Raw genomic sequence first — 27299 nt, 5'->3', positions numbered from 1 at the left:
TTACAGGCGTCTTCTGGAACAGTTGTTATGTGAGTTTTATAGATTGGGAGACCTTAAGGAAGAGACCAGCCCCCCCCCGCCCCAAGTAATATTAACCATAAGCACAACGGACATGGAAACGGTGAGTGACTTCTTTTGGACAACAAATCTGTAAAAGTGACCTTTCTCCCTGCCTGACACCTAATGATTTGTATCATCTCCATCCAGAGACGGTGATGTGAAGTATTGAAGCTAAAGATAAGCATTGCCTTTTGAAAGAGATAGCACAAATAATAATCTATACAGCCAGTTAGCACAGCCCCTTTGACAATATAGCACAGTTACAACAGTCAGCACAACCTCTCTCACAATATAGCACAGTTACAAAATAACCAGTTAGTACAGCCTCTCTGATAACAGCACAGTTACAACAAGTCAGTTATTACAACCTCTTCAACAACGTAACATTGTCGGTGTATGTTGCTAGATAGTTCTACATGTCGAAGCAGAAGGACGTTGTTTAGTTGTCGCATTTGATTTAATTCTGAATTACATTTTTTAAAACAATGTCTCTTTAAGTGTCAAGGAGACTCAAAATTAATTGACATGTGAAATACTTTTTTTAGCAAGTGTGATGCATTTGCGTGCAATATTTGAAATACGCGTACCTATGTGAATCTGGGTGGATGTAACTGGAAGTCTGATGAGGGAGCAGAGCAGAGTTGGGGTCCAGGGACAGGGTGCCACTTTCCCCCTGTGATTGACAGCTTGACACCGAGCGCCGTCATTGGGTACCACTGCTCGTCACGTGCCCCCCCCCCCCCCCGATCAGCCTCTTCCAATTAAAAGGCAAAGAGTCAGTCCAAGGGAGGCTGAGGTACGGAGCCCGGTTGTGAGTTGTTGATCATCCCGGCTGCAGGTCAAGGACACGCCGTGGGGGAGAGAGAGAGAGAGAGAGAGAATGCCGGCTACTCGCCCGTGCTTGCCCGCGATCACAGCGCTGCTGCTCTTGTGTGCCCTTCGGGCTTTGCTTGCCAGCAATGGGACCTCGGCGCTGACAGAGTTACTGGAAGAAGCTGGGATCGCACCTTTGCATCAGCTCACCGGCACCGGCAGCCACCCGGAGCTACAGACAACCAGCCACCCAGCAAAAATGCAGAGCGCTGAGGATGAAGGGGCTGCTCAAGGTCACGATATCGTGGGCTTCGAGATGGTAAAGTGGCAATGGGTCCATGTCCAAGGACCCTACCTGATAGCAGTGTGGATATTGGTAGCCAGCCTGGCCAAAATCTGTGAGTACACATGTTATGCCCAGAGATTTGAGAGGCGGTACATTAGTCCATCGGGCTGACATTATTTATAGTAAAGCACAGCAAAACTCTTCTAGCTACTGACCAAATACTCCGTTCAAGGAACTTATGATACCTCAATCTAATGTAATTTCATTCACTTTTTCCTCCAGGGAGCAACTTTTGAGACATACAGAACTGTAAACCAATGAGTACAGTTTTGCTATTAATTAAATCCATTCATTCTAATCCCTACACGTTAATCTGAGTGCAGTTGACCTGTACTATCTTTGGTTGTGTGTGAGAGAAAGAGAAAGATCCTGAAGAAGTGATCATATTTCTGAATCTAAATGTCTCCCAGAGCTCATCTGTCTGGCTGCAGGTGTTTGTGTTGAGCTTTTATCTTGTGTTAGTTATTTTAAAAGTCTGTGAATGCCAATGAAATGCTGTGAAGCAGAGTGTTGGGCACCCTGCAACCCGGGCACTACATGCAACCCATCTGAGTTCTGAGACATTTTGTTCACTGTTGCCCACACACAGGGTTGTTACATTCTTCTGATTTCCGTCTGTGTAGTTTTTTTCCTGTACGCACGTAAAGCAAGGGCACGTGAAGTGAGGTGCATGTCGATCACACATGACGTCTCAATGCTCCCCGGAAATTATTCAGCATTGAATCTTCGGTTTGGCAAGGCAGATGATACTGCTACTCAAAGCAATGCAGCATGAAAATGATCAGGTTCTACTCGAGACAATAATATTGTGATCAGTTATTGAGCATGAGATCTGTGAGGGGTAATGGAAGTCCCTGATTTTTTTTCAGTTTATCTGCCATAATTTCTCAATTTGCCTCCCAGCAAAATATTTCACTGCTGAGAGAAGTGTTTTAAGTTGATGTCAACATTATACCAACCATGTAACAGGTCTTCTGACAATCTGATTGATCCGATAAAAAGCAAAAGATTGCAGATGCTGGAGGTGTGAAATACAAACAAAGTGCTGGTGGAAGACTCAGCAAGTCTGGCAGCATCTGTGGAAAGAGAAAGAGAGTTAATGTTTCGAGTTCAATATGATTCTTATTCATAATCTGACTTATTTCCTTGAAGTGAGCTTGACTGGGAAGCGGTTTTGGAAACCATAGATTTGAATTGTTTCATGAACTAGAGTTCTTGTTGTAATGAGATTACTAATACTCCTTGCCATTGCCTCGTTGCTAGCCCTGTTTCCACCTTGACTGCTGTCTGGATGTTGCCTCTTTATTGGCCCCCCCTGTCTGTAACTGTGTAAACAATTAGAATAGCAAATTGCCAGGTGATTTGGGCTCCTGTATAAAACCCAAATGGAAAAATTAATGATGGATTTAATGGTTCTTCTCATCTGTTAAGATCAATTGGAAAATATGTTTTATGCTTATTAACATTGTATAGCAGTGCCACGTAAGCCATCATGTTTCTGTTGATCAAAGGATATGGAAATGAAGCTGGATAGGGTGAAAATTAATTGATTTGGGTTGTTTTTAATGCAGAAGTGCCAACAGCCCCAAGATCCTTCATATCCTCGCCAGCCTGTTTATTCTCCTAACCTCCACCTCATGCTTCCACTCAAACTGAGACGCACACGCCAGCTTGTGATTTTATATAGCATCCTATAAAGTTGAGAAGTATTTTACTAAAATATATTGGCCACAGACTCTATCACCACTGAATCTATGGTGTGATGCTTCTGATTGGACTTGAATGACATGCACTTCTGTAGTGCCTTTAATGTCATGAAAATTGCCAAAATACTCCAATAGACATGAGGTAACAAAAGCTATACCTTAAAGGATATGATTAGGGAGGGTAACCTTTTGTGTTGGTGTATAGGTTTTGTTGGGGCAGAAGAATGAAAAGCAGGAGTAGGCCATTTGGCACCTCGAGCCCACTCTGTCATTTGATAAGTTCACGGCTGATCTGATTGTGTCCTCAACTCCTCTTTCTTGTCCATTTCGTATAGCCCTTGATTGTCTTGATGATCAAAATCAATCTAAATTAGCCTTGAATATATTCAGTGATCCAGCCATGGCTGCTCGCTGGGGGTGAGAATTTCACAGACTAATGACTCTCTAATAGAAAATCAAGTCCCCTTATCTCCATCTTAAATTGGAGACCTTCAATTTTTTAACTGCATTCCCTAGTTCTAGACTCCCCCACAAGGGGAAGCATCCTCTCAGCATCCATCTTATAAGGTCCCCTTGGGATCTTGTATGTTTCAATAAGATCACCTCTTTCGTCTAAACTCCAATGGGTATAAGTCCAACCTGCCCAAATCTTTCCTCATAAAGTAACTCCTTCATCTTAGGAATCGAGTAACCTTTCCCTGAACTGATTCTAATGAAATTATACCCTTTCTTCAGTAAAGAGATCAAAATTGTACACAGTAAGCCAGATGCAGTCTCACTAAGACCATGTACAGTCGTAGCAACACTTCCTTCTGGATTGATTTTGGAAAGGTTTGATTTTGGAGGAGTCCAGGGAATAAGTTCCAGAGAATGGTTGTGCTACCAGTGGTAGGTTAAAGGAGAAGAACACTAAATTCGGAAGAATGAGGGATTTGAGGCTAGAGAAGATTGTAGAAGGATGAGGTGGGGTAGGATAAGCTATGGAAAGCTTAAAAGATGAAGATAAAGATTCAAATTTATTTTTTTGAACAAAAGAAGCCAACGATGTAGAAACTGATCCCATGCTTCTGGATAATGTTACACAGGGACATTATTTAGATGATAAATAGGAGTCCACCAATGATTGTACCTTCTGACACATTGTGGGTAACTCAGGATCTGGAATGACAAGCTATTGTAGATATGCTGGTTACATTAGGCGAAGTGGCAATGGAGCCATGAGAGTGGTACCTCCGAGGAAATGCATAGGAATGGGCTCGGCTCCTTGAGCCTGCTCCATCATTCAATATGATCATGGCTGATCTGAAACCTAACTTCATATACTGAAGTGAGTACTGAGAAGCATGGATATAGAGGTGGTGCTGATGAAGCATTTGAGAATCCTACAAAACAATGTTAAGAGATTGGATGAAATTGGAAACGCCAGACCCATGGAGCAGCCTTTATAAGGAGTGAGTTGATGGCAACTTTGAAGTGGAGGTATTACTTGAAAAAAAGGAGTTGTTGCTATGCTGTGGTTTGTAGAGAGGTATTGAATGGGGAATGCCTTGATTAGGTGATTGGTTTCATGGAGATAACTTGGGTTAGGGGGGAAGTGGATGAGAAAATTAACACATTGGGTGGAATTTAACAAGATTGATTCTAAATGTCTCGCTAGCATGAAAATGGGAGCGTTCCTAATTTGTTTTTTTGGGTAAGTTTTCACACCCAATCTTAAAAATATGGGCTAGACTATTTCTAGCTGCTGCAGGCAGGGGCTGTGCTTAATTTGCCAGCCAGCCTGAAGAGGGAGCTACTGCACATGTGCAGACCTCTGATGCAGTACATGTGCAATTTCAGTAGCAGGGGTCTGACAGTCAGAGAGAAAGTTATCAGGCCCCTGCTGCTGGAGCTGGTCCGAACCAACACCACCCCCCTCCCCCCTCTGCAAGCTCACAACACATGGCCATCTAGCCCCTGCCCCCCCCCCCCCCCCCGCCAACTCCATGCTGCTCAGACCGATCGTGGCCCCCTGTTCCTATCCCATTGCACAATGGCAGCACCCCGACACCTGATCGGGCTGCCCCTTTCATGCCCCACCCTCTGGCACTGATTAATGGGTATTGCCAAGGTGCCAGGCTGACACTGCCCATAGAGCACACCCCCTTGCCCTCCCCACGGGGCCTCAGTGGCCTCCGGTTCCACCAGCGAGGCCAACATGACTGTTCCCCGTTCATGGGGAGCAGGTGTTTTCCTCACTGGAATGAACCTCTCCCGGCGAGGCCATAAAGGCAAGAGAGCCCGGACGATTGAGCATCGTGCTCACTAAAGTTTTTTTTTTAAAGCTTATTTATTAGTGTCACAAGTAAGGCTTACATTAACACTGAAACAAAGTTACTGTGAAGCTCCCTATTCGTCATGCTCTGACACCTGTTTGGGCCAATGCACCTAACCAGCATGTCTTTCAGACTGTGTGGGAGGAAACCGGAGCACCCGGAGGAAACCCACGCAGACACTGGGAGAATGTGCAAACTCCACACAGACAGTGACCCACCAAGTCGAGAATCGAACCCGGCTCCCTGGCACTGAGGCAGCAGTGCTAACTACTGTGAGGCCGTGCTGCCCCTTAAAACGTAAATTAACATTTTCAATATATTTAAATAAATTAATCAGCCTCTGGCCCTTTTCCGGTGAGAGCCTGACCTTGCTGAAAATCTGGCTCTCATAAAATCGTGAGAGCTGAGAAATCAGGGGTGATCCCGATTTCTCGGCGCTCGCTGTGCCAATCGATGGGCAGGTAGAATTTCGCTCATTGGGTCTGAAGTAAAGGATACCTTGTACTTGGCAGAGTGATCTTCCCAGGTCATACAATATTTGTGGTTAGGCTTGACAATTGATACTGTTTTTGCACTATGATCTTGGTTGGCACTTTTCTAACTCAATTTGCTTAGCTCCTAGATATCAATAATACACTGCTCTAATTAAAAATAATTGAAACAATGTTAAATTATTTGCATTGTTTGGAGGCATCCTCTGAGATTGTACTAGTGTGTTTAGTGTATTGGGACAGAGTATGCGGTCAAATGGAGGAGACCGTGAGGAAGGAAGTTGAGCGATGAATACTTTGCATTTGGTTTAAGATGCAGGACAAAGGATTAACTTTTGAGGACACACAAGGAGACTTTCTTACGCCCAAACCCAAGTAATTGCTGTGGTGGTGGTGTCAACTGTTCCCTTTCTTAATGAAGTAAGAAAAATTGTTTTACTTTATGTGGCACCTTTCACTATCTCAGCACTTCACAGCCAATAAGCACTACTGAAGTGTGATCACTATTGTAATGTAGAAAGTGCAGCAGCCAATTTGCACACAGCAACGCAAGCAATAAAAGATGCTGACCAGGTCATCTGTTTTAGTAATGTTAGCTAAGAAATAAACATTGACCAGGCATTGGGGAGAGCAGCTGTTCCTCGAAATAGTGCCTCAAAGCTCTCGGTTTAATGTCTCATCCAAAATATACACTCAACTCTATGAAAATCACAATTGGCTCCCTCTTTTGAAAGTCTCCTCTTAATGCACTTCTATTACAACAAACATCTTTTTTTTTTGTTTATATCAAAGTCTCAGCAAGTGAGACACGAGATCCAAGCTGACAAGACAGGCTCACCACTTCATGTCTTGGGCTTGATCTGTATGATCCAAGCTGATTGGAGCAGGCATTGCACCTCCACCAAGGCTTGATCTCATTTGCATCTTAGCCAAAAGGGCCTAGATGCCGCTTTAAAAACTTGTTTCAAATAAAACCTCAGTGTAACCTCATGACTTCAACCAAGTGCAGGACAACAAAACTACACTTGATCTTAGCCAAAAGGCTGAGAAGCGATATTCCCTTCTAATTCAGCTCATATGCACATGGCTATTTTCCCCCTAAACAATGCTCATTGACATTGTCAGCTGTTCACTTTTAAATCAATATTTCTTTTCTCTTTTTTAAGAAAAGTTCATTTTGGCCCTATTCAAAGGCTTTCCAACTCCTGTTTCCAGGAAATGAACTCCAGCTTGGATGTTGCTCTGACTTCCCCACTCCCTGTCCTTGATCCCATACCCTGTTTCTCAATGGACTTTGCCACTCTGCAGCTTGTGCTCTGGATTATTCATGGGCATAGTCATAAAGGAAAATTTTCTACTGAAATTGTATCTTATTTTATATCTGTACTGTTTTGAAATTATATTCTATTATTGGCAAATGCCGTCTTTAATGATTTATTTAGCATCTTGTTTGAGAATGCAGCCTTGTTGCAATGTACAATAAAGCATTGTAGAACTACAGACATGAAATATTGTCTTATGAAGTATCAGTCTGTTCTCAATGAGGATGTTGGAACATGTTGAGACTGTTGAATGAAAATGGGACAGAGAGTGAATGTTTTCTGATTATTCCTACTTTTGGGTTCTTGAGTGGGCAAGTGGAGAGAAAGGTTCTTTTTGTAACATTTATGGTTTTGTACTTCAGTAGAAACTTTGTCTCAATTTATGGGCTTAAGAATGCAGCCCTCTTGCCAAATAACGGATAGGAATCGGAACTCCTGATTTCACCATTGGAAATTGACGCATTCTCGATAGCTGTTCTCACTTGTTAAGATTGTTGTGCTGGGGAAGAGATGAATTTTCATCTTTTTCACTCTGTTGATTCACATCCATTTATCCCAATTTATTTGCCCATTTGAAGGGGAATGGCCCTTGAAGTTCTTACTGCCTTAATCAAATTCTTCATGGATGTGCCTTGCAGCAAAGGGAATGTTGTGGTCGAGACCATCCTGGCCCCACATACACTCTTTTTTCAGCAGGAATCACTGGATGGTGATTATCAACGATGGCGGGTTAAGGGATATGTGGAGAAATTCAGATCCTCACAGGAAAAGTATATCTTGAGCATTCAGTTCACATTATGTGGTTAGAAATATTCTAGTGGAGCTCCTGCAGTGTCCAATTATCTAGAAATCAGGAACTTGAGATGTTAAGTGCAGAGAATTGCTGCTTAGTCATGTGTCTTTTTATTTTGAAAAAGTATCTTTACTGTTACAAGTTGATGTATGCCAAAGTTACCGGAGGAAATATGTGTTTTCCCCTGAGTCCAAAATATACCACCATATTATATCTGAAATGTCTTCTCACAGGAAATAAGAAATTGCATGCATTCATATAGTACTTTATGACTTTGGGTTACCCCAAAATGCTTTACAGCCAATTTGTGCACAACAAGATCCCACAAATAGCAATCTCCTACATGAACAAATAGTTTTTTTTTAGTGACTTTTGATTGAGGGACATGTATTGACCACGACACCTGAGAGAACTGCCCTGCTCTTTGAACAGTTCCATGGGATCTTTTTGCATCCACTTCAGGCTGAAAGGGTTTAGTTTAATGTCTCACCTGAAATACGTCACTACCGACAGTGCAGCCCTCCCTCAGTACTGCACTGAAGTATTAACCTAGATTGTATTCAGTTGAAAAGCTAGTCTCATTAATGGTGACCATGCAATCATTGCCAATTGTTGTTTTTCAAAAAGCCCCATTCGGTTCACTAATGCCCTTTAGGGAAGGAAATCTGCCGTCCTTACCTGGTCTGGCCTAAATTGACTCCAGATCCACAGCAATGTGGTTGACTCTTGACTGCTCTCTCAAATGACCTTTATAAGCTACTCAGCTGATGGGCAATAAATGCTGGCTCAGCCAGTGACCTTCACTTCCCATGAATGAAGTAAAAAAAGAGTCAAGGCTGACATCATACTAATGAGCTTTTTTAAAAAAAATGAAACATGTTGTACAAGTACCAGCAGTAAATAAAAACAGAAAGCGCTACCTAGAAGCATCTGAGAAACAAACAAGACTTATGTTTTGAGTCCAATATGATGCTTCTTCAGAACTGTAGAGAGATAGGAATGTGATGGGTTTTGTGCTGTTGAAAAAGGGGCAAATGGTAGGTGGAGCGAAAGAGAAAGTCAGGGAAGGTTAAATGACAAGATGTTATGGAACACCAGGCAACAGAATGATAGTATTAAAGGCACAAAGCATTGGTCTAGTGTAGGTGTTAATATCAGAGTAAAGGTCAGCATTGCCAGAAAGCAAAATAGCAAAATGTGTTAATAGTGGAATAAAGGCCTGGGCTTTCTGAAAGCAAAAACATGGTACCAAGATGCAGACTGGCACTTGGGAGAAAAAAAATGCAAAATGGAGGACAGAATTCATGGTCTGAAGTTGTTGAGCCCCAAAGGCTGTAAAGTGCCTAATCAGAAGATGAAGTGTTGTTCCTCCAGCTTGTATTGGGCTTTACTCTACTTTATAGAAGTATATGGCAGTGTTACTGAACTAGAAATCCTTGACTAACACTCTGGAGAAACTGAGTTCAAATCTCACAACAGCTGAGGGATTTAAATTCAGGTAAATGAATCTGAAATGAAAAACAAAAATAGTAACAAATTGACCACTGGATTGTCATAAAAGTTAAAATGGTTTCAGTCATGGACATGATTCTGGAACCAGGTATGGTGACAAAACAAATCTTTTTGAGCTGATATACATCAGCCATAACTAATCTTTATCTCTCTTGAGCAATGATGGCTACGTATCCCAGAATCTCCTCAATGGTAGAGATGTCAAGGCAACAGATCCCCCCGTAAATTATACAGAACTGCAAGTTTCCAAAAGCTCCAACATGAGTATCCTTACTGGAACTTCAACTCTGAACTGTCTTCTCTCTTTGCAGACCAGGTTTTGTCCATTTTCATTGCAGGTGCTGTAAAGCACTCACTGGTCAGACCAACCAACCACTCAAATGGTTATCATGATGCCTCCTGTGGAGGATAGACAAGAGAGCAACTAACAACTAGAAAAGCCTCCACCTCCAGCTCCGACAACTGTTGATGAGGTCAACATTACAATCACAGAGCAAACGCTGCAACTCCTGGCCAGCATGACAGAGTCTACAGATGATGCTGGATGCAAGTAATAGCCATCCACTGCTGAAAGTACACCACACAGCCAAATGTAAACTTGAGATTCCTAAAAAAAAAACCTCCACATACTCATAACAGGAATGGCCATCTTACATCACAGAGGACACTGCGATGACCCACAGGAGGAAAAAAAATGACATTCAGATGTGTTCAGCATTCATCCACTCTGCAAGAAAGGGGATGAAACAACCACCTATCACAACAACTGCCAAATTGATAATGAGCGATTCAATGCCAAGGAATTGAAAAGACAAAAGAAAGATACCGAGGTGCCAGAACAGCCTCCCAATCAGCTAACAAGAACAAAAGAGCTACTATTCCTAAGACTGGGGTGAATACATTTGGAAAGGTTATAAGGCTACTCGACCACCTGAACCTACGAGCCCAGTAATTTGAAGGGGGAGATGGGGTTAACATGCGACTGTGTGCATGAACCATTCATGCTGTAATATAAGAGAGCACGGAACCCACACCTAGGAGTTGGTCTAGTGTTGACCAGAGCAATGAAGAAAGCATGGAGACAGCCCCTCACTTGAATCCTTTATTGTACATGTGCATGCTGTTCTTGTAGTTAATAAATACATACCGTTAACCTACTGCAGACTAGGAAGACTTCAATAAGTCTTAATTGTACAATGTGCAACACCCTACCTACAACCATGTAGTTCAACCTTTTGAGGTGTAAAACATTTAGTAGTGGAGCAGTTATCAACACTACCCTGCAGTGATTGCTATTTTGCTCCCCTGAAGTTTTCAGCTTGAAAGGTCTCTGAGAGATAAGAGAATACAAAACTACTGAAAATGCAGAACAAGTTAACACAGAACTAGGGGACTCAGCTTTAAATTAATAAAAGGTAATTATTGGATTGATATAGAAATGCTACAAACACACTGATCAACATGCAATAATTTTAGAGAACAAAAACCCTGAAGTTATTCAAGGAACAGTGAGATCCGACAGAGGTGGAACATTAGAGTCTCACTAGATGGATGAATTGCAATATAATGAGGAGCCTTCCTTCTCTAATGACCTTAATTGAACAATGAGCAGTACTGTCCTGCAATCCATTTCTCAGGGTGCTTAGCCTATAGGACATACACTGGGCAGATCATCAATGAAAGGTTTAACTTGGTAAAATCAGAGTGTGATATTCAAACGCTTGGAGACAAAATCAACTGTGGGCGGAGCGAGGATGTCATTTCACAGGCTGAGAATGAACTTTCTCTGACATATAAAATGGTCAAGTGGGAACCATTAATAGAAGAAGCCCCTCACGATCAATGGAAATTGCCACTTCAAACTTTATGTAAATTGCATTGCTTTATTTAGCAAACCAGTTCTGTTCTGTCAATTCCAACCTGTATAGATTTTAAAATTATTCTCTTGAAATATATGTGAAAAATTACCCCACTGCCAACCATCCTCCCTTCTCCTGAAAATGTAACCGGTCAGTTTGTAGCCTCTTACTGTGTCACTTGCTACGTGACACACTTTCCATTCAGTATTTTTTATTTTAATGAGGCATATTCAAGAGCATTGTGCTGAATGAAGGACTGGAGTAAGCTCATAGGGTTGTTGCATTTTATTCATTCAAACTGGGTCGAGCTTTAGTGCAATGTTAAATCTGATCTGTTCACTCCATAATATCCCTCAAACTTGCTGTCTGTTACTGCTTACTACTTCTTGAAATGAAAGATTGATGCCCTAATAACTTGGTGGAATGTAATTTATACTCTAAACAGTGCATTTAATTTTAATAATTTTTTTTTAAAAAGCTAAAGTTTGCTATCTGCAAATTACCTAACTTGGGTTGCTGTCAATTGATAAATCAACCCATTCCCTCCAATAATCTATTCCACCTCGTGGAAGAAATAATTTGGTCATTGGAACATATATTCCAGTTATTTAAACTGTAATTGAGATCTTATTTACATTTTTACATAATATTTTATTTTTTAAAAGTTGTGACAATGTAAAAATCCCCAGTTCGCTTAAGCCAAGTATTACAGCCATATAATCTTGTTAGAAGAGTACCATTCACACCCTAAGAGTATTTGGCCTATATTCATCATTAATCCAAATAACCTTCCAGCAATACCCAATTTCCTTTCCCAGACCTCCTAAAGGTTTTCAAAGTCCAATTTCTACTTTTCTGCCTTTTGCCCAGAATTGTTTTGAGTCTTTTAAAAAGACTTGCCAAGAACTCTAGAGGAATTGGATATACATGCTCTGAGTAAAGGAGAATAGGAACAGACTGCACTGAACCTTCTCAAATGATTAACTATGGTGACGACAACCAAATAGACCAGTGCATGGAAGAATTGAAGGAAAACACTGAGAAACAGATGTAAATTCATGGAGAATGGGAGAAGATCAATGATAGGTGAAACTGGTGGAGCGGAATTAAGGGACTAGGAGTGAGACATCTCTGGAATAAACAGTAGCTGCCCTGCACAAAGAGATCAATTGATGTTGAGGAACTGTTGGACGCCAGATCATTGATGAGAGAACAACATCAAAAGATCAAAGTGCTTGGGTATTTGGTGAAACACACAGTATCTGGTGTGGTTCAGTTAGTAGCACTCTTGCCTCTGAGTCACCAGGTTCTGGGTTCAAATTCGACTCCAGCCGTGAGAACAAAAATTGAGACTGATGCTGCAGCACAACATTGAAAAAGTGCTGCACTGTTGCAGGTGCTGCCTTTTGGATAAGATGTTAAACCAAAGGCCCATCTGCCTTCTAGAGTGGAAGTAAAAGATCCCATGGCATTTTGTTTTGGCCAGTATTTATTCCCCTAATCAGCATCATAGAAACAGATTATCCATAATCAGCATAAGCAAATTGTCGTTTGTTGCACTTAGTGTGCACTAATTTGTTGTCATGTTTCCCTGAGTTACAACAGGGCCTACACTTCAAAAGTAATTGTCCTTATTGTGGTTTGGGAAATCCAGTGGTCATAAAAAGGCACTATGTAAATGCAAGCTTTTCACAAATTCATTCACAATTCCACTTAAGAAGGTACTGCTGCCGCTAAGATAACTTTGCTCAGTGGGGAAAAAATAAGACTGAAGTACACAGAACACAGATGGGAATTTGGATTCAGAAGCAATACCAGCTGGGAGTTGCATGCTTTAGATCTCGTGCATTTCACATTCATAGCACTTTGAAGCTCGGCACCTATTGGACAAAGAACATCTTTTGTTTTCTGTTCTGTTTTGAGGCCATTCCAAAATGACAGCTATGTCAATCCTAGTGATTGACAGGACTTTTGGACCACTTTCATTACTGGCCCCAGCTGCACATCATGTTCTGATAACATACGGTGGTGAGTTCAGGGCACCTCTTTGCAATATGGAGATGAACACAAACTGCAATTCATTCCATGTTGATCAGAAATGGTCTTGCCTCAAGTGCAGAGTGTACAACATGTGTGTATGTGTGTGTCTAGCCCCTCCCATATAAATCTGTACAAAAATGCTACAAATTGTCACCTCTGACTTAAAAATTGATAAAACAGGATAATGTATATTTTATCCTTCCAGGAAAACACTTTGTTTGATGGATGACACAATGTATTGTGATGTAATGTAACTACAAGGAAACGTGGGGAGGGTGGTAAAGGAAAGATTTTGCTTTTTTTCTCTCTCATGAGAAGAACAGCCTTTTACAAGATGCAGAATTTGAAATTTGTGCTCATGCAGGATCTTCCTACTGTCTGTATGTTCCAGCTCACTTTGAAATCATCTGACAGTAGGGAAAGTTAAACTTCCAATTTCAACAGCCTGACCTTTTCTATTTAGTTTGCACAATGTGTACACAAAATCATCCTTCTTCACTTTTTTTATAGTAACACCTATCCATCTGCACCTTGTTATTAGAGCAATAAACAACATTGACTGGAAGAATAATTGCTGCTTCTCCAATTAACATTCGGAATTGTCTAAAATGTGAAACATTTGCTAAAATATGCAGCCTGTAACATTTAATTTTCTGTAGATGTCACTTATTCTGCTGTCTGACAGTGAATCACTTGCTTGTGTATCTAGCAGTTTTCTCTGCAAAGTGATGTCACCCAGTCTTTTTATAAGGTTAAGATATGTACAGTAATTTGAAACTGACAACTGCTCAGGTGGATTTAAAAAAAAAAATTCACAAAGTGACATTGGATTTATTCTCCATCCTTAGTTGATCTGAGAAAATGGCCCTTGAACCACAGCAGCCCATTTGGTGATGATGCTACAACAGTGGGGTTAGGTAGGGAATTCTAGGATTTTGGCTTGAAGACAGCGATGTATGTCCAAGCTGGGGATAGCATGTGACTTGGAGAGGAAATAGTGACATTTCTGCTCTTGTTCTCGCTGGTGATAGAGGTCACATGGATGGAGGTGCCTTCAAAATGATTGAGTAACATTGCATCAGAGATGGATGCTAAGCTGAGCTGCCAAGACTAACTGCCCTGTCTTAATTGGATTTGAACTACTTGTGTGTTTTTTTAAGCTGCAAATTTCCAAATGAATGCTGAGTATTTATCATACTCAAAGCTTTCGCGATGGTGGACTGGTTATCAAGGTCGAGAGCTGAGATACTTCAGCGGCCAGATGTAATGCACTGGATTTCAGTACCACAGCCGAGATGTTGTCAGATCCATTGCCTTTTTTAATGTTCCATGGAATAAACTGCATTTACTGGACAATAGTTGCCACCATTGCCTAACATCTGCAAACATTTCCATTTTGTGCATGATCGCCTGACTTCAAGCTAGTTAAAGATATGAATGCTCATGGTGCCTCCTCCCTCTCTGTTAGCTGTCTGATTGACATTTTGATGTCATAGGATTACAAAGCCTTTTCAGATTGTGGGAAGGACCACTTAGCTGTCTCTGCTGCTGGAGTTTTGCATGCAGGTAGCAATGTCTGTTAGCTTCACTTAATTTTGTATCAAATTCTGAGATTATGACTAGAAGCATACCCTTCTACACGCCATACTTAACTAGGGTAGACCGCTTGCTTGATAGTGATCAAAGAGTCAGGAATGTGTAAGGCTGTGAGTTTACAGAATTGTGCTACTGGTGACCCATAATATCTCAAGAATGTTTATTTTTTCTGCTGTCAGATCCATCCAATTTGAACAGTGTTTGGTCCACATTACATAATGGAGGACGTTACCATAATGGAGGACGTTACCACAATGAAGGCTTGTAGCAGGGGATACCGAAACCCCTGCTTTTTGAGACTAGTAAAACAAAGTAGATTAGCTTAAAATAGGGATCGCAGTGTGCAATATATATACAATGTGCCTCACTTAAATATCATACAAAGATATTATCTGTATAAGCACATATAATCATTTTTGAACAAATATTATTATTGATTTAAACTGTATTTTTGTATTTTCTTGTGAGCACTGGCCAACAAGCAATTTACCCCTAGGCATATTGGGAAATAAGCTTAATTAGACAGACCGCATTCTTTTGGAACAATGAAGTATAGAGCGTAAACCCTATTATCAGGGGCAGGCCAGGCAGCTACAAGCTACCAAGGTTTTTGAAATTAATAGAAAGATTCAGCTTCTAGCTATAATTAATAGACGTATTCAGTCTCCAATGATAAGGGGACAGAAAACAGACAAGAAAGATGGCTCCCTCCTTGTTCCCAGGACTGCAGGTGTTAGAGCGACCCTTGAACCCACCTGATTTGTGTAAATAAGGTTACTAGGCAACGGGGGGAAGAACATCTGGATTTGGTTGACCAATGAATTCCTAATTCTGCTGGAAGGTAGAACGCTATTGGCCAAAGTAAATAAAGTGTACTAATGTAATTGGACCGTCCAGCTTGGATGACAGGTTGGGTGGGAAGATTGAATCTTTGGAAATGTATATCTGTTGTGCTCATGTGATGTAATGTCAGAGAGAAGTTGGAATCCTTTGACTATCTCTCTCCCAATACGTGTTGGTCAAATGAAGAACGTCTTTAACTGCATACTGTCTTTTGCAAGTCTTTTCGTTAGCTGAATACAACCCACCCCCATCCCCCGGAGGGAAACCCCCAAGAAAATCCCCTTACAAGGCTTTATATGGACTGCGGCAGTCACTTCTGTTCAGTACTATAATAAACAGCCATGTCTCCAATGTGTATGGTTTGAGGATAAAGTAAAGTAGGTTTGTTCATTGTGTCGGTCCCTTTAACACCACAGTGACTGTTCTGTGTCCATATTTCTCCTTGAGCATCCTCCAAAGTATTCAACACAGATTGCTGACATATCAATTGAGGTGAGGGGCAAAAATAGATTTTCTTCTTCTTGCTGAGCAAACGCCAGGAGATATGTTGTGAAGTGCTGAGTCAATTTTGAAGACTCCCATGATGACCCACCTGTCTGTCATTGTGTCCCCACAACTGGTGAGCCTACCCTGCTGATATACTGTGGAGGAGGATGAGATGTTAGATTTGTTTGTGTTGTGTTAGCCATCAATACAGCTACTGAAAGATGATCCTGACCCCTGACACCTATACCAAGAAATCTTTTTGAATTATGAAAGCTTGTAAGTTAGAATATATCCAATCTGGTACTAGCACATCAAAATATGTCAGCCACAAACTGGCAGGTAGACCATTATAAATCAAGTAGAATACATTATCTTGTAATTCTAATGTATGTTCATATTGCACTGAGTTTATGCTCAATGGAATGGAGTATATGGAAGAGAGAAAATTTATTGAATGAATTAATTTAAATATGTAGTAATATCCCATAATGTATATGTAGTTGATAAATTATTTGGAATAGATGTTGGAGACCTGTTACATGGTTTAAGAAACACATATAACAACCAAGAAAATTAGACAAAGTTTATCCTGGCCTGCCAAAAAGATAATACCCTGTTTATAAAAGAATGCAGAAAATGGTGTTTAGCTCTAGCAATGCCTGGTGCTGGCTTCAAAACTGACAGAGGGTAGAGCAATAGCAACACTGAAGATCATCAGGGATTTTGGGTGGAGGGATAGTTGTTGTTGGGTATGCTGGTGCTGCTTTGGTGCAGGACCCCTGTAAAGATGGATTTTTGACCCTTTTCATCTCCAGTGTTAATTTTTTGATATGTTTCTCTATTCTACAAAGTGTAAAATCACTTCAGTTTTATGTGGTATTTCACAGATAATGCAAATATACCATGAAAACCGATACAGTACAATATATGAAATGTAAAATTTTATAAAAATGTTTGTCTCCTTCAACCTTCTATAATCATCACTGCAAGGATCTGTTTTGGGGCCACTGCTGTTTGTCATTTTTATTAATGACCTGGATGAGGGCGTAGAAGGATGGGTTAGTAAATTTGCGGATGACACTAAAGTTGGTGGAGTTGTAGACAGTGCGGAGGGAAGTGGCAGGTTACAGAGGGACATAGATAAGCTGCAGAGCTGGGCTGAGAGGTGGCAAATGGAGTTTAATGCGGAAAAGTGTGAGGTGATTCATTTTGGAAGGAGTAACAGGAATACAGAGTACTGGGCTAATGGTAAGATACTTGTTAGTGTGGATGAACAAAGGGATCTGGGTGTCCATGTGCATAGATCCCTGAAAGTTGGCACCCAGGTTGATAGGGTTGTTAAGAAGGCATACAGTGTGTCAGCTTTTATTGGTAGAGGGATTGAGTTTCGGAGCCATGAGGTCATGCTGCAACTGTACAAAACTCTGGTGTGGCCGCACTTGGAGTATTGCGTACAGTTCTGGTCGCCGCATTATAGGAAAGATGTGGAAGTGTTGGAAAGGGTGCAGAGGAGATTTACCAGGATGTTGCCTGGTATGGTGGGAAGATCGTATGAGGAAAGGCTGAGGGACTTGAGGTTGTTTTCATTAGAGAGAGGAAGGTTAAGAGGTGACTTAATAGAGGCATACAAGATGATCAGAGGAGTGGATAGTGTGGATAGTGAGAGCCTTTTTCCTCGGATGGTGATGGCTAACACGAGGGGACATAGCTTTAAATTGAGGGGTGAGAGATATAGGACAGAAGTTAGAGGTAGGTTCTTTACTCAGAGTAGTAAGGGCGTGGAATGCCCTGCCTGCAGCAGTAGTGGACTCGTCAACATTAAGAGCGTTCAAATGGTTATTGGATAAACATATGGATGATATTGGAATAGTGTAGATTAGAGGGGCTTTAGATTGGTTTCACTGGTCGGCACAACATCGAGGGCCGAAGGGCCTGTACTGCGCTGTAATGTTCTATGTTCTATCTTGGTTATAATTCCACACACACACACACACAACCCACCCTCCCCCGCCCCCCCGGCCGGAAACATCTATTTACATAAGCAATCTCAGTTGTTTACTTCAGAGGTAATTTCCTCAGACAAGACTTCCTAGCCTATCTGTTCTTTAACCCTTTTTAGGAGTTGTTTTACACATCACTAGAGTGGAATTTAACATTGGTGATGGAGGGCCTAACCTTCACAACAAAAACTAGTGGCACACACGCCAATCTGATTTTCAGAAGCTCCAAGAGGATGAACCACCTAATTGGCAGCAGAAATCCTCCTATCATGGCTCACAGCTCCACTGCGGAAAATCAGTTGTGAAAACCTCTCATGTGGTGCACATATCCTGCTCTCCTCACTCTCTCTCTCTCTCTCTCTCTTCCCCACCCCCAAGCATTTTCAACCAATCAGAGGTCAGCAGCCCTCCAGTACTGGTAGCATGATTGGAGTCATGATGTGGAGATGCCGGCGTTAGACTGGGGTAAACACAGTAAGAAATCTAACAACACCAGGTTAAAGTCCAAGAAAGCTAGTGGCTTTTGCTACCAAATAAACCTGTTGGACTTTAACCTGGTGTTAGACTTCTTAGCATGATTGGAAGCAGTGGTCACTGTTGGTATTGCACTGGAGTCTACACAGGATTGTCAATGAGTGTTTTTGAATCAGGTAGGGGAGGTCCCAGGGAGGAGATGGGTAGGGTGGACAGTAAGAACAGGGAGGTGGCCTCCTTCACCCTGTGTGGCTACTCAATTGGGCATAGAATGCTTGAGAGAGAGAGAGAGGGAAGCCAGCCCACCCCAATCTTCCCTGAAGACCGCAGGCAAATCTGACCGGTTTTGCTGTGTGTTTGGCCCACCAATCACTTGAAGACCTCAATTGGCCTTCATGTGGGGAGACCAGCAGGATCTCCACTGCACTCCCCCCCCCCCCCCACTCCCCCACCCACTCATCAGATCACAAGGACTCCCTGCCTCCAAACTGGGAGAATGTGGGGCATTAAATTCCACCTCTTGTCTTCCTCCATCCCCTCTATTCTATGGTTAATTGATGCATATGCCTATAGTTGTAGGGTGCTGGTTATAGTTCTGTTGTCTGTTCAACACAAGGCTGATGCTGGGTGCAGAAGATGGCTTCTTCTTCAAAGCCATGTTCAATGTGCTTTCTTACATCACTGTGGGCGGTACTGTACTCAGTTCCACACTAACCCTAAATGTGCCAGAACCTGAAATTACCCCACCCTCCCAAGTTTTTAGAATATTGGATTTTAAGTGATTATATATTACCCTATGCCTTACATTGTTATTACTATCTAATGTTATTGCTACATTATAACTACCCCATCTCCCCCTGTCAAGTTCTTGAATTCAAAAGTTCAGGTGGTCTAGAGGCCTTATAGCCCCCCCCCCCCCCACCCCCACTGTCCTGCCCTGCGCAAATCTCATTTGTACTACTGTTGGAGGCGTGGTAGTCTCTGCCGCTGCAGGATTTTCCTATAGATTTGGAGGTAGTTCTGACTTCTGGGTTTGTTTTTATCCTTTTTCTTTCATTCTTTGTGTTGAACAACTCTTGATCGCTCCAGCTTTTGAGCTGGTTAGTAATTGCTGCTCTAACTCATTTTTTTGCAGGGTAAATGAACACTGCTCACCTTGGTTTCTTTTGCTGCTTCCGCCATTACATGGGTCATTGTGATGTATCTGAAAGCTTTGGTTCCAAAAATGGAAGCCATATTCCCACTTGTTTTACAATTTTATCCAAATTTCTGAGTACTTTTCGAGTTGTTTTCAAGCTTATGAATCTTATTCAGTTCAGCAACAACTCTGATCGGTTGTCTTTGTTTCAGAGTTATGTGCAGGATTCTTAACTTCACCTGGATGTTCAGTTCTTTTCAGAATATTTCTTCCATGTTCTCTGCTCCTTGAACTCTCAATTTACTCATTAGATCATTAGTTTGTTTAATAGAATTTCCTATCTGCTTTCAAAGTTTGGATTTGCTCTTCCATATTGTCTATCTCATCCTTCGTGTTGTTCAGATTGGACCGACGTTCAAAAAGTTTCTCCGTTTTATTGGTTGAATCTGCTTTCAAGCAACTGTTCTGATGTATCAGCAATTCTTTCTCCTACTCCAGGCATTTTGCATAGATGGTTACTAGAGACTTTTGATGCCTGAAGTTCATCAATCTTTAATTGAAGATCTGTATTTGTTAGATATGTTGCCAAAAGGTCGTCATTTAAGCATTTTAAGTCCTCTTTCAAGTGTTCTACTTCCTGTGAGCAACATTCCAATATTCTCTTTTTTTTCTTTTCAAGCTCTATGTGAAGTTTGGTTGTCATTACTGATCAGTTTTTCTTTAACAGAACATAACTCCTCCGCACTGTCCTTCAAACTTACATTTTGTAAATGCACTTTCACTAATTGTTTTAGAATTTTTCATTCTTTGGTGAGAAATTCTACTTTCTCTTGCCAGGCTAGGTATATATATATATATAAATGTTTTTCCAAGTTTTCTTCCAAATGTCTAACCATTTTCTTTAGCACTGCTGTCTCATTCTTGTACTTATTGGCTTCCTCCTGGAGTGTAGGAACATTCTTGAGCCTTCTCTGCCAACTGGTTCCTCAGTTGTTTCAAGGCCGCAGCTTCTTTGAGTGCATTTTTGGCCTGCTATTGTGACTAGTTGTATTTGTGGTTGCTTACCCAAATCTTGCATTGATTTGCCAACAGTGGAATTCAGAGTTGTTATTTCCTCTTGATACTTTTGTAACACCTCAGAAATTTGTTTAGCTCTCTAACAGTTTGGTTTATTTTATTGCATGCTTTCAAAAGTATATAAGCTGCTTGAAATATTGTGTTTCAAATAGCCAGTTCAGCTCTGAGAATGTTTTCCAACTTTATTTCATTTCCTTTTTGCAGAGTTTGTGTACTTTGGGCAACATCAAATAGTTTTCCTTCATTAAGTAAGCTGCTTGCTCCACACTGCCACCTGCTGTTATAGTTCAGGTAATATGCTGAGTTTCCCAAAATGATAGATTTTCAAAATTTCTGGAAAGTTCTTTGCCTCTCTAGTTGCCCTCATGCAGTAATGTCTTTTGCTGTCTTTGCCCTTTTACAGGGGATTTTTATCTATCTTTTAAGCTCTGTGCACTCCCAATTTAAAGATGTATCAAAAGCTTTTTAATATTTCATCGAAGCTGGTTGAAGATTCATCAATGCCTTTCATTAAGATTACTTCCTATATAAGTTTACAAAACCAGTATTAAAAAAAGTATTAATCTGGACTTCTTCTGACTTTCTATTTAGTCTTGATGTCCTTTGATAGTTTAGGAATTCCATTGTCAAGGACAGCAAATTGCCTGTTGGGTTTGTCCCTTGGATAAGTCTGAATTGATTTGAAAGTGTGAAGGAGTCTTTGTAGTCAAATGTAGACAGTGAATAGCAGCTCAGTGATTGATTGGCTGTGTGGTACTCCACATGATTCATCTCTTCCCCCAACTAGGGGACATGCAATAGACCTGCCAAAGTCTCCCGAGGTGATGAATACACTCAGGGTTTGCTTTTAGTTCACAATTGATTTTCTGTTTTAATATCTAGGCATAAGAATAAATCCACTCGCAGTGCATTCTTTTCATTAAATTGTGCTCTGAAAGAATGTTTTTGCTTTGGGGGAGAACCGAGACCTGGGCTGGGATTTTGTCACGCCCACCAGTCAAAGAACCAGGAGGGAACCCCTGTCAATTTCATGGGTGAGGCCCGACAGAATCAAGTGCTCTTTAAGGCACTTGAGTGGCCACTGGTAAGCCGTCCCCAGCAGCAGAAGTCCTGCCCACCAAAAGCTGCTGGACAATCAGGGGCTGGCAGCTCATTATTGCCACCGGCACCACTGAGAATGATGGCTGCTGGAGGCAGTGCACCTACCAGAGACCCAGGATCATTGGGGTAGCCCAGGTCAAAGGTGAATGAGGGCTGGTTGGGGGTGCAGTGGGGGGGGGGGGTCACAGAGTGAGGGTTACAGGATAGGTGGCATTGGATTTCAGTGGCACCCTGCAATCTGATGCAAGTCTCCTGATCAGGTACAGAGTAACTCATCTGCGAGGGCCACCCTCTCCCCAGGGACACCATTGGCAAAGTGGGAATCGCACGTCAGCCCCTTCAACCCTCTCAGTTAATCGGGAGGTTTAGCTGTTGTCAGGAGACTGACGAGGGGCTTCTCCCTCCGGTAAGTTTGCCTAGCAGCATGTTTTCCACCATGACGGCATGGGCTACATTAAATCCCACCCATACGTACCGGCCACTTTTAAATTACATTCCTTGTCTTTTCATCAATGGCCATTTGCAGTGAATCATTCCATAGGTTACCTGCCCTCAGCTCAAGAACTTTTGTCCGTCCTTCCTTTTTGGTGAAAATCCTCACTCCCATTCCCTTTGTTTCCACTGGTGAGTGAATGGAAAACGATTATTCACTGTTCACCCATAGTGATGCCCCCAGGTTTTGCTCAGCCCTTTACTGGCTGTTGCTCCCTCAGCGCCACACCCAATTTCACTCACTGCACTGCTGTTACCAGCCCTATAGGAAATGCTGGACCCCACTCAAACTCCACTTCTGTTCCTCCACTAGCCCAGTCGGCCCTGAGCTGAGGGCCAGCTCTCTGCAGAGACTGCCATCACCAAGCCAAAGGCTTCCGTATGGTGACATTATGACTTTGAGTGGTGAGAAATTTCAAGGACAGAGTTTGCCAGGGCTGCGAGCAGCAGTGCCCATGAGATTCACATCCTGGAAGACTGCCAGACAATCCAATCAGTAATGCTATGAATTATGATCTTATTTCCAACTAGAAAACTACAATTTTCTAGATGCTGATTCCATCACTTCTGCAGATCCTCTTACTGCCTCATCTTCGGAATTCAAAAAATGACTTTCTCAGAAGTTGTGTCCTATTAGGAAACAGCATTTGTTTGCCTTGTTCTATTTTAGTCATGCCCACTTAGTAATCATTCTTTTCCTGCAATCCACAGATGCATGTGCTGGTTTAGCTTCCTAAACATCACTCCTCTGTGGAATGATTTGTTGACCTTTACCATTCCCTGTCCAAAATTTACATTTACATGATCCATATCTGATTATCTGAATGATTCTTTCCTCCATTTGCTACCTTTATCTCCATATCTAGTAATGGATTTCCTGTTACATGTATATTCAGCCCACAGCTGAAAGGCTCTCTCTCTGCGCTCTCTCTGCTCTCTCTCTGCGCTCTCTCTGCTCTCTCTCTCTTCTCTCTTTTCATCTTGAGGATAAAGCAGATGATCGGCGGAATTCTCCTGAAAAAGTTCCAAGTGTTAAATTCGCAGGAAAACTGGAATAATTCACTCTTTTTTTCAGTGGGAGTTCAGACTAGAATCTCCCACACTGTGCACTGCAGAGGCCACCAGCGTGAATATCATTAACTTTCAGGGGGCAGGGCCTATTCTAACCCAGGAGGCTGAAACCAGCAGGCCTCTGCGCATGTGCAGTGGCCCTGAACTGTCAGCCTCGCGTTGGCTGGTCAGCTCAATCGCTGGCTAGCCCAGGACCCCCGCAGTGCTGCCCCCAACCCATGGCCCGACCACGACCCATCCTGATCACTGGCCTCCCTCCTGCCCCAAACAATCCCAGTGGCAGCAGGACCCACCACTGATCGCACTATAGGCCCCTCCCCTTGACATACCCCATGCCTGATGGACAGTGCCAAGATGCCCTCTGAGCATGGGCACTTTGCCCCTTGGGCAGTGCCAGGGTGTCCATGCCCAGTGAGCATCACTTGACCCCCTCAGGGGTCCTGATTTCCCCCCATTTCTCCAGTGGGGTAGGGCTGCTAGCTCCTCGAAGTGGGGAGCTAGTCTAAACCCAGCTGGATTGAAACACTCTGGTGGGATGGGAGAATTCCGTCCTGGGCCCGCTAATAGCATTTAAATGATATTTAATATATAATTTAAATGCTAGACCCGCCTCCCCACCAGAAACCCGGCACTGGGGAGACGCTAGCGAGGCGCGAACTCTCGCATCGTCCCACGCACGACTCTCCTGGCCCGCTGCACTAAAAAATTGGCGCAGCAGGATGGGAGAATCGCGACCAACAACTTTCTCCATGACATGATTAATTTGGACGTTTTCAGAAAGCTTTCACACGAAAGAGGCCTCAAAAGTCTGGGGTAGAACATGGGAGTGAATAATAGTGTAATTAGTCCCTCAGGAAGGATTTGGTTCCATGTGAAAGATTTCTAATTAAACTAAAAACCACAGGTGTCTCAAGTGCACCATGGTGATGGATAAGCAATTAGTTTTAAATAATGGAAAACGAAATACGCTCCTCACTGTGTGTGAGACTTGGATAGGTGAGTAAGTCTGAAAAATACCCATAGCAAATAAAGCTTGGCTTATATTGTGCTTTTAATGCAATAAAACATCCCAAGGTGTTTCACAGAGACACATAAAGACATAATAGGTCAGATAACTAAAAGGTTGGTCAGAGAGTTGGGTTTTAAAGTATCCTGAAGGAGGAAAGTGATGTTGGTAGCCAGAGGTTTAGTGGGGGAATTCCAAAGCTTAGAGCCCAGGCAGCTGAAGGTATGTGCACCAATGGTGGAGTGGTTAAACCCGGGGATATTGGAATTAGAGCGATGCAGAAATTTGAGGCTTGTAGGGTTGCAAGAGATTACAGCGATAAGGGGTGGTGAAGCTATCGAGGGATTTGAAAACAAAGATAAGAACTTTCAGCTCAAAGCATTGGTTAACTGGGAGCCAATATGGATCAGGGCGCAGAGGGATGAGAGATATTTGATATGAATTCGGACACTGGGAGAAGAGTTTTGGATGACCTCAGATTTATGAAAGGTAGAATGTAGGAGATCAGCCAGGAGTGTGTAAGAATAGTCTGATATCAAAAGGCATGGATGAGGGGTTCAGTAGAAGTTGGAGGATCAAGTTGGGCAATGATATGGAGGTGGAATTGGCACTGTTAGTGATGGATGCACAGGGGAGGAGATGACCTAGTGGTCTTATTGCTAGATCACTAATGCAGAAACTCAGCTAATGTCCTGGGGACCTGGTTTCAAATCCCACCACAGCAACTGGTGAAATTTGAATCCAATAAAGAAAATCTGGAATTAAGAATCTACTGATGACCATGAAACCATTGTCAATTGTTGGGAAAACCCACTTGGTTCACTAATGGCCTTTAGGGAAGGAAGAAATATGTCGTCCGTACCTGGTTTGGCTTGCATGTGAGTCCAGCGCCACAGCAATGTGGTTGATTCTCAACTGCCCTCCAAGGGCAATTAGGGATGGGCAATAAATACTGGCCAGTCAGCAATGCCCATATCCCACAAATGAATTAGAAAAAGAGGTTTAAAGCTCGTCTTGGGGTCAAATATGGCCAAGATTGCTGTGCTGTGTCTGGCTCTGTTGTTGAAGAGAGATAGAATTAGTGATGACGGACCAAAGTTTGTGGCCGAGATGGAAAGCAATGGCTTGATCGTCCCAACATTTAATTGGAAGAAATTTCTGCTCACCCAGCACTGAGTGTCAACTGAGCAGCCTGCTAATTTAAAACAGTGGAAGAATTGGGAGAGGCTGTGGTGAGGAAAAGTCCTCAAAAGAGAAGCCAATCAAACCAAGCTACAATCAGATCGATAAGAATGGAACTAAGTGGGTCCAATCCCACCCAGCTGGGAAACAGCGGAAAGGCCTTGGCGGTCAGTGGTGTGATCAACCATATCACAGTCTACAGACAGGTTGAGAAGGTAGAGGAGGGAAAATTTGCCTTGGTTACAGTTACATAGGATGTCATTTGTGATGCTGATAGGGCAGGAGTAAGAAACCTTACAGGAGGTATTTAAACAAAGAGCTTTGGAAAAGATGGGCATGCATTTAGGAAGTGACAACACGTTCAAGGACTCTGCCGAGGAGAGAGATTGGAGATTTTGCAAGCATGGTGGGTTTTAAGATTGTTTTTGAAAGTGCAGTTGTAAGTAACTTGGAGAGTGTTGCAGAAGAAATTGCTCAGTGCAGAGGCTGAGGGAGGCCAGCAGATAGCTCAGTGAGAAAATCAGCATGGTGTTTGTGTGGATGTTGGAACACTGATTTTAAACAAGTGATGAAAGGGGTGGAATAAGGTAAGATGCTCAAAGGATGAGCTGATGCCAGGAAACAACCATAGATCGCAGTGTATAAGTCAACCCAGCGTATAAGATTACCCCATTTTCTTTTTGGGCACCAGAAATCATGGCCGGATTCTTGCCCATGTCCGGGATTCTCCGATCTCGTCTACGGCTGGAAGTTCCGATCCAACTCCTGTGAATGGAGATTTGGTTGAGCACCAAAGTCTCCGTTCCCGCTGGCAGCGGACATTGGAGAATTCCAGCCCATTGGTTCAGTGCATAAGAAATGCTATATTCATATTAGGAGTTGGCCTCAATTCTTCACCTCAGAAACGCATGTTTTACTCACTTTATAAATTGACATGTTGGATCAAGCAGGCCATACAGGATGTGTTACCAAGATTCTGCACAAGAGTTTAAGATAAGCCCACCCAGAGCAGACCACGCATTGAACAACAAACAAGAATGCACCCTCTGGCAAAAATAATGAAGTGCGCAGCTACTTTAAAGCTAAAAGTCAGAATATTTGCTAACTCGTCAATTAGCTGTCCTGCAGCGAGAAAATTTGGTGTTAATGAAAAACTAGTGCGAGAATGGAGGAAGAAAGAATCCGCCCTCAAGAAGATGTCCAAGACCAAATGTGCCATGAGTACAGGGACCAACCACTGGCCTGATCTTGAGAACTGTGTATCAGAACAGGTCCCCAGACCATCAGAATTGCCACCAGACAAAGTAATTACACACTTACATGGATCAAATCAGTCCAGCAAAAGAATTTAGAACACCAGCTAGTTAGTGTAGCCGTTTTATAGAACAAAAATGCCAAATGGCCTACTTGGCCGACAGAACAAAAGTAAATCATATGCTAATTTTCAAACATAAAACCAACTGAAAATCAACTTCCCTGCTGATATTTTTGTGCATGCCAGTGACAATGGGTGCATGAATGAGGATGGAGTGAAACTGTGGATGAATAACGTGTGGAACAGGCACCCTTGTGACCT

The 27299-nt window shown here is 42.3% G+C and overlaps 1 protein-coding gene and 1 non-coding gene across 2 annotated transcripts in view; one reads left to right on the top strand and one right to left on the bottom strand.

Annotated features, from left to right (window-relative positions):
* The first annotated feature begins 1189 nt into the window (after positions 1-1189).
* Positions 1190-27299, top strand: part of slc9a5 (solute carrier family 9 member A5) — a 248476-nt gene continuing 222366 nt past the window's right edge. The window contains exon 1 of the mRNA XM_078211006.1: positions 1190-1271. Within this exon, the coding sequence (XP_078067132.1) occupies positions 1190-1271 (82 nt within the window). The remainder of the gene's footprint in view (positions 1272-27299) is intronic.
* LOC144493293 (U2 spliceosomal RNA) lies at positions 6594-6786 on the bottom strand. Its single transcript, XR_013497726.1, has one exon. It is a non-coding gene; the product is annotated as a U2 spliceosomal RNA (small nuclear RNA).

This window comes from Mustelus asterias, chromosome 4, assembly GCF_964213995.1.
Source record: "Mustelus asterias chromosome 4, sMusAst1.hap1.1, whole genome shotgun sequence".
In the NCBI taxonomy this organism is placed as follows: Eukaryota; Metazoa; Chordata; class Chondrichthyes; order Carcharhiniformes; family Triakidae; genus Mustelus; species Mustelus asterias.
Note: the sequence above shows the minus strand (reverse complement) of the source record. Positions and strands in the feature narration are given on the sequence as shown.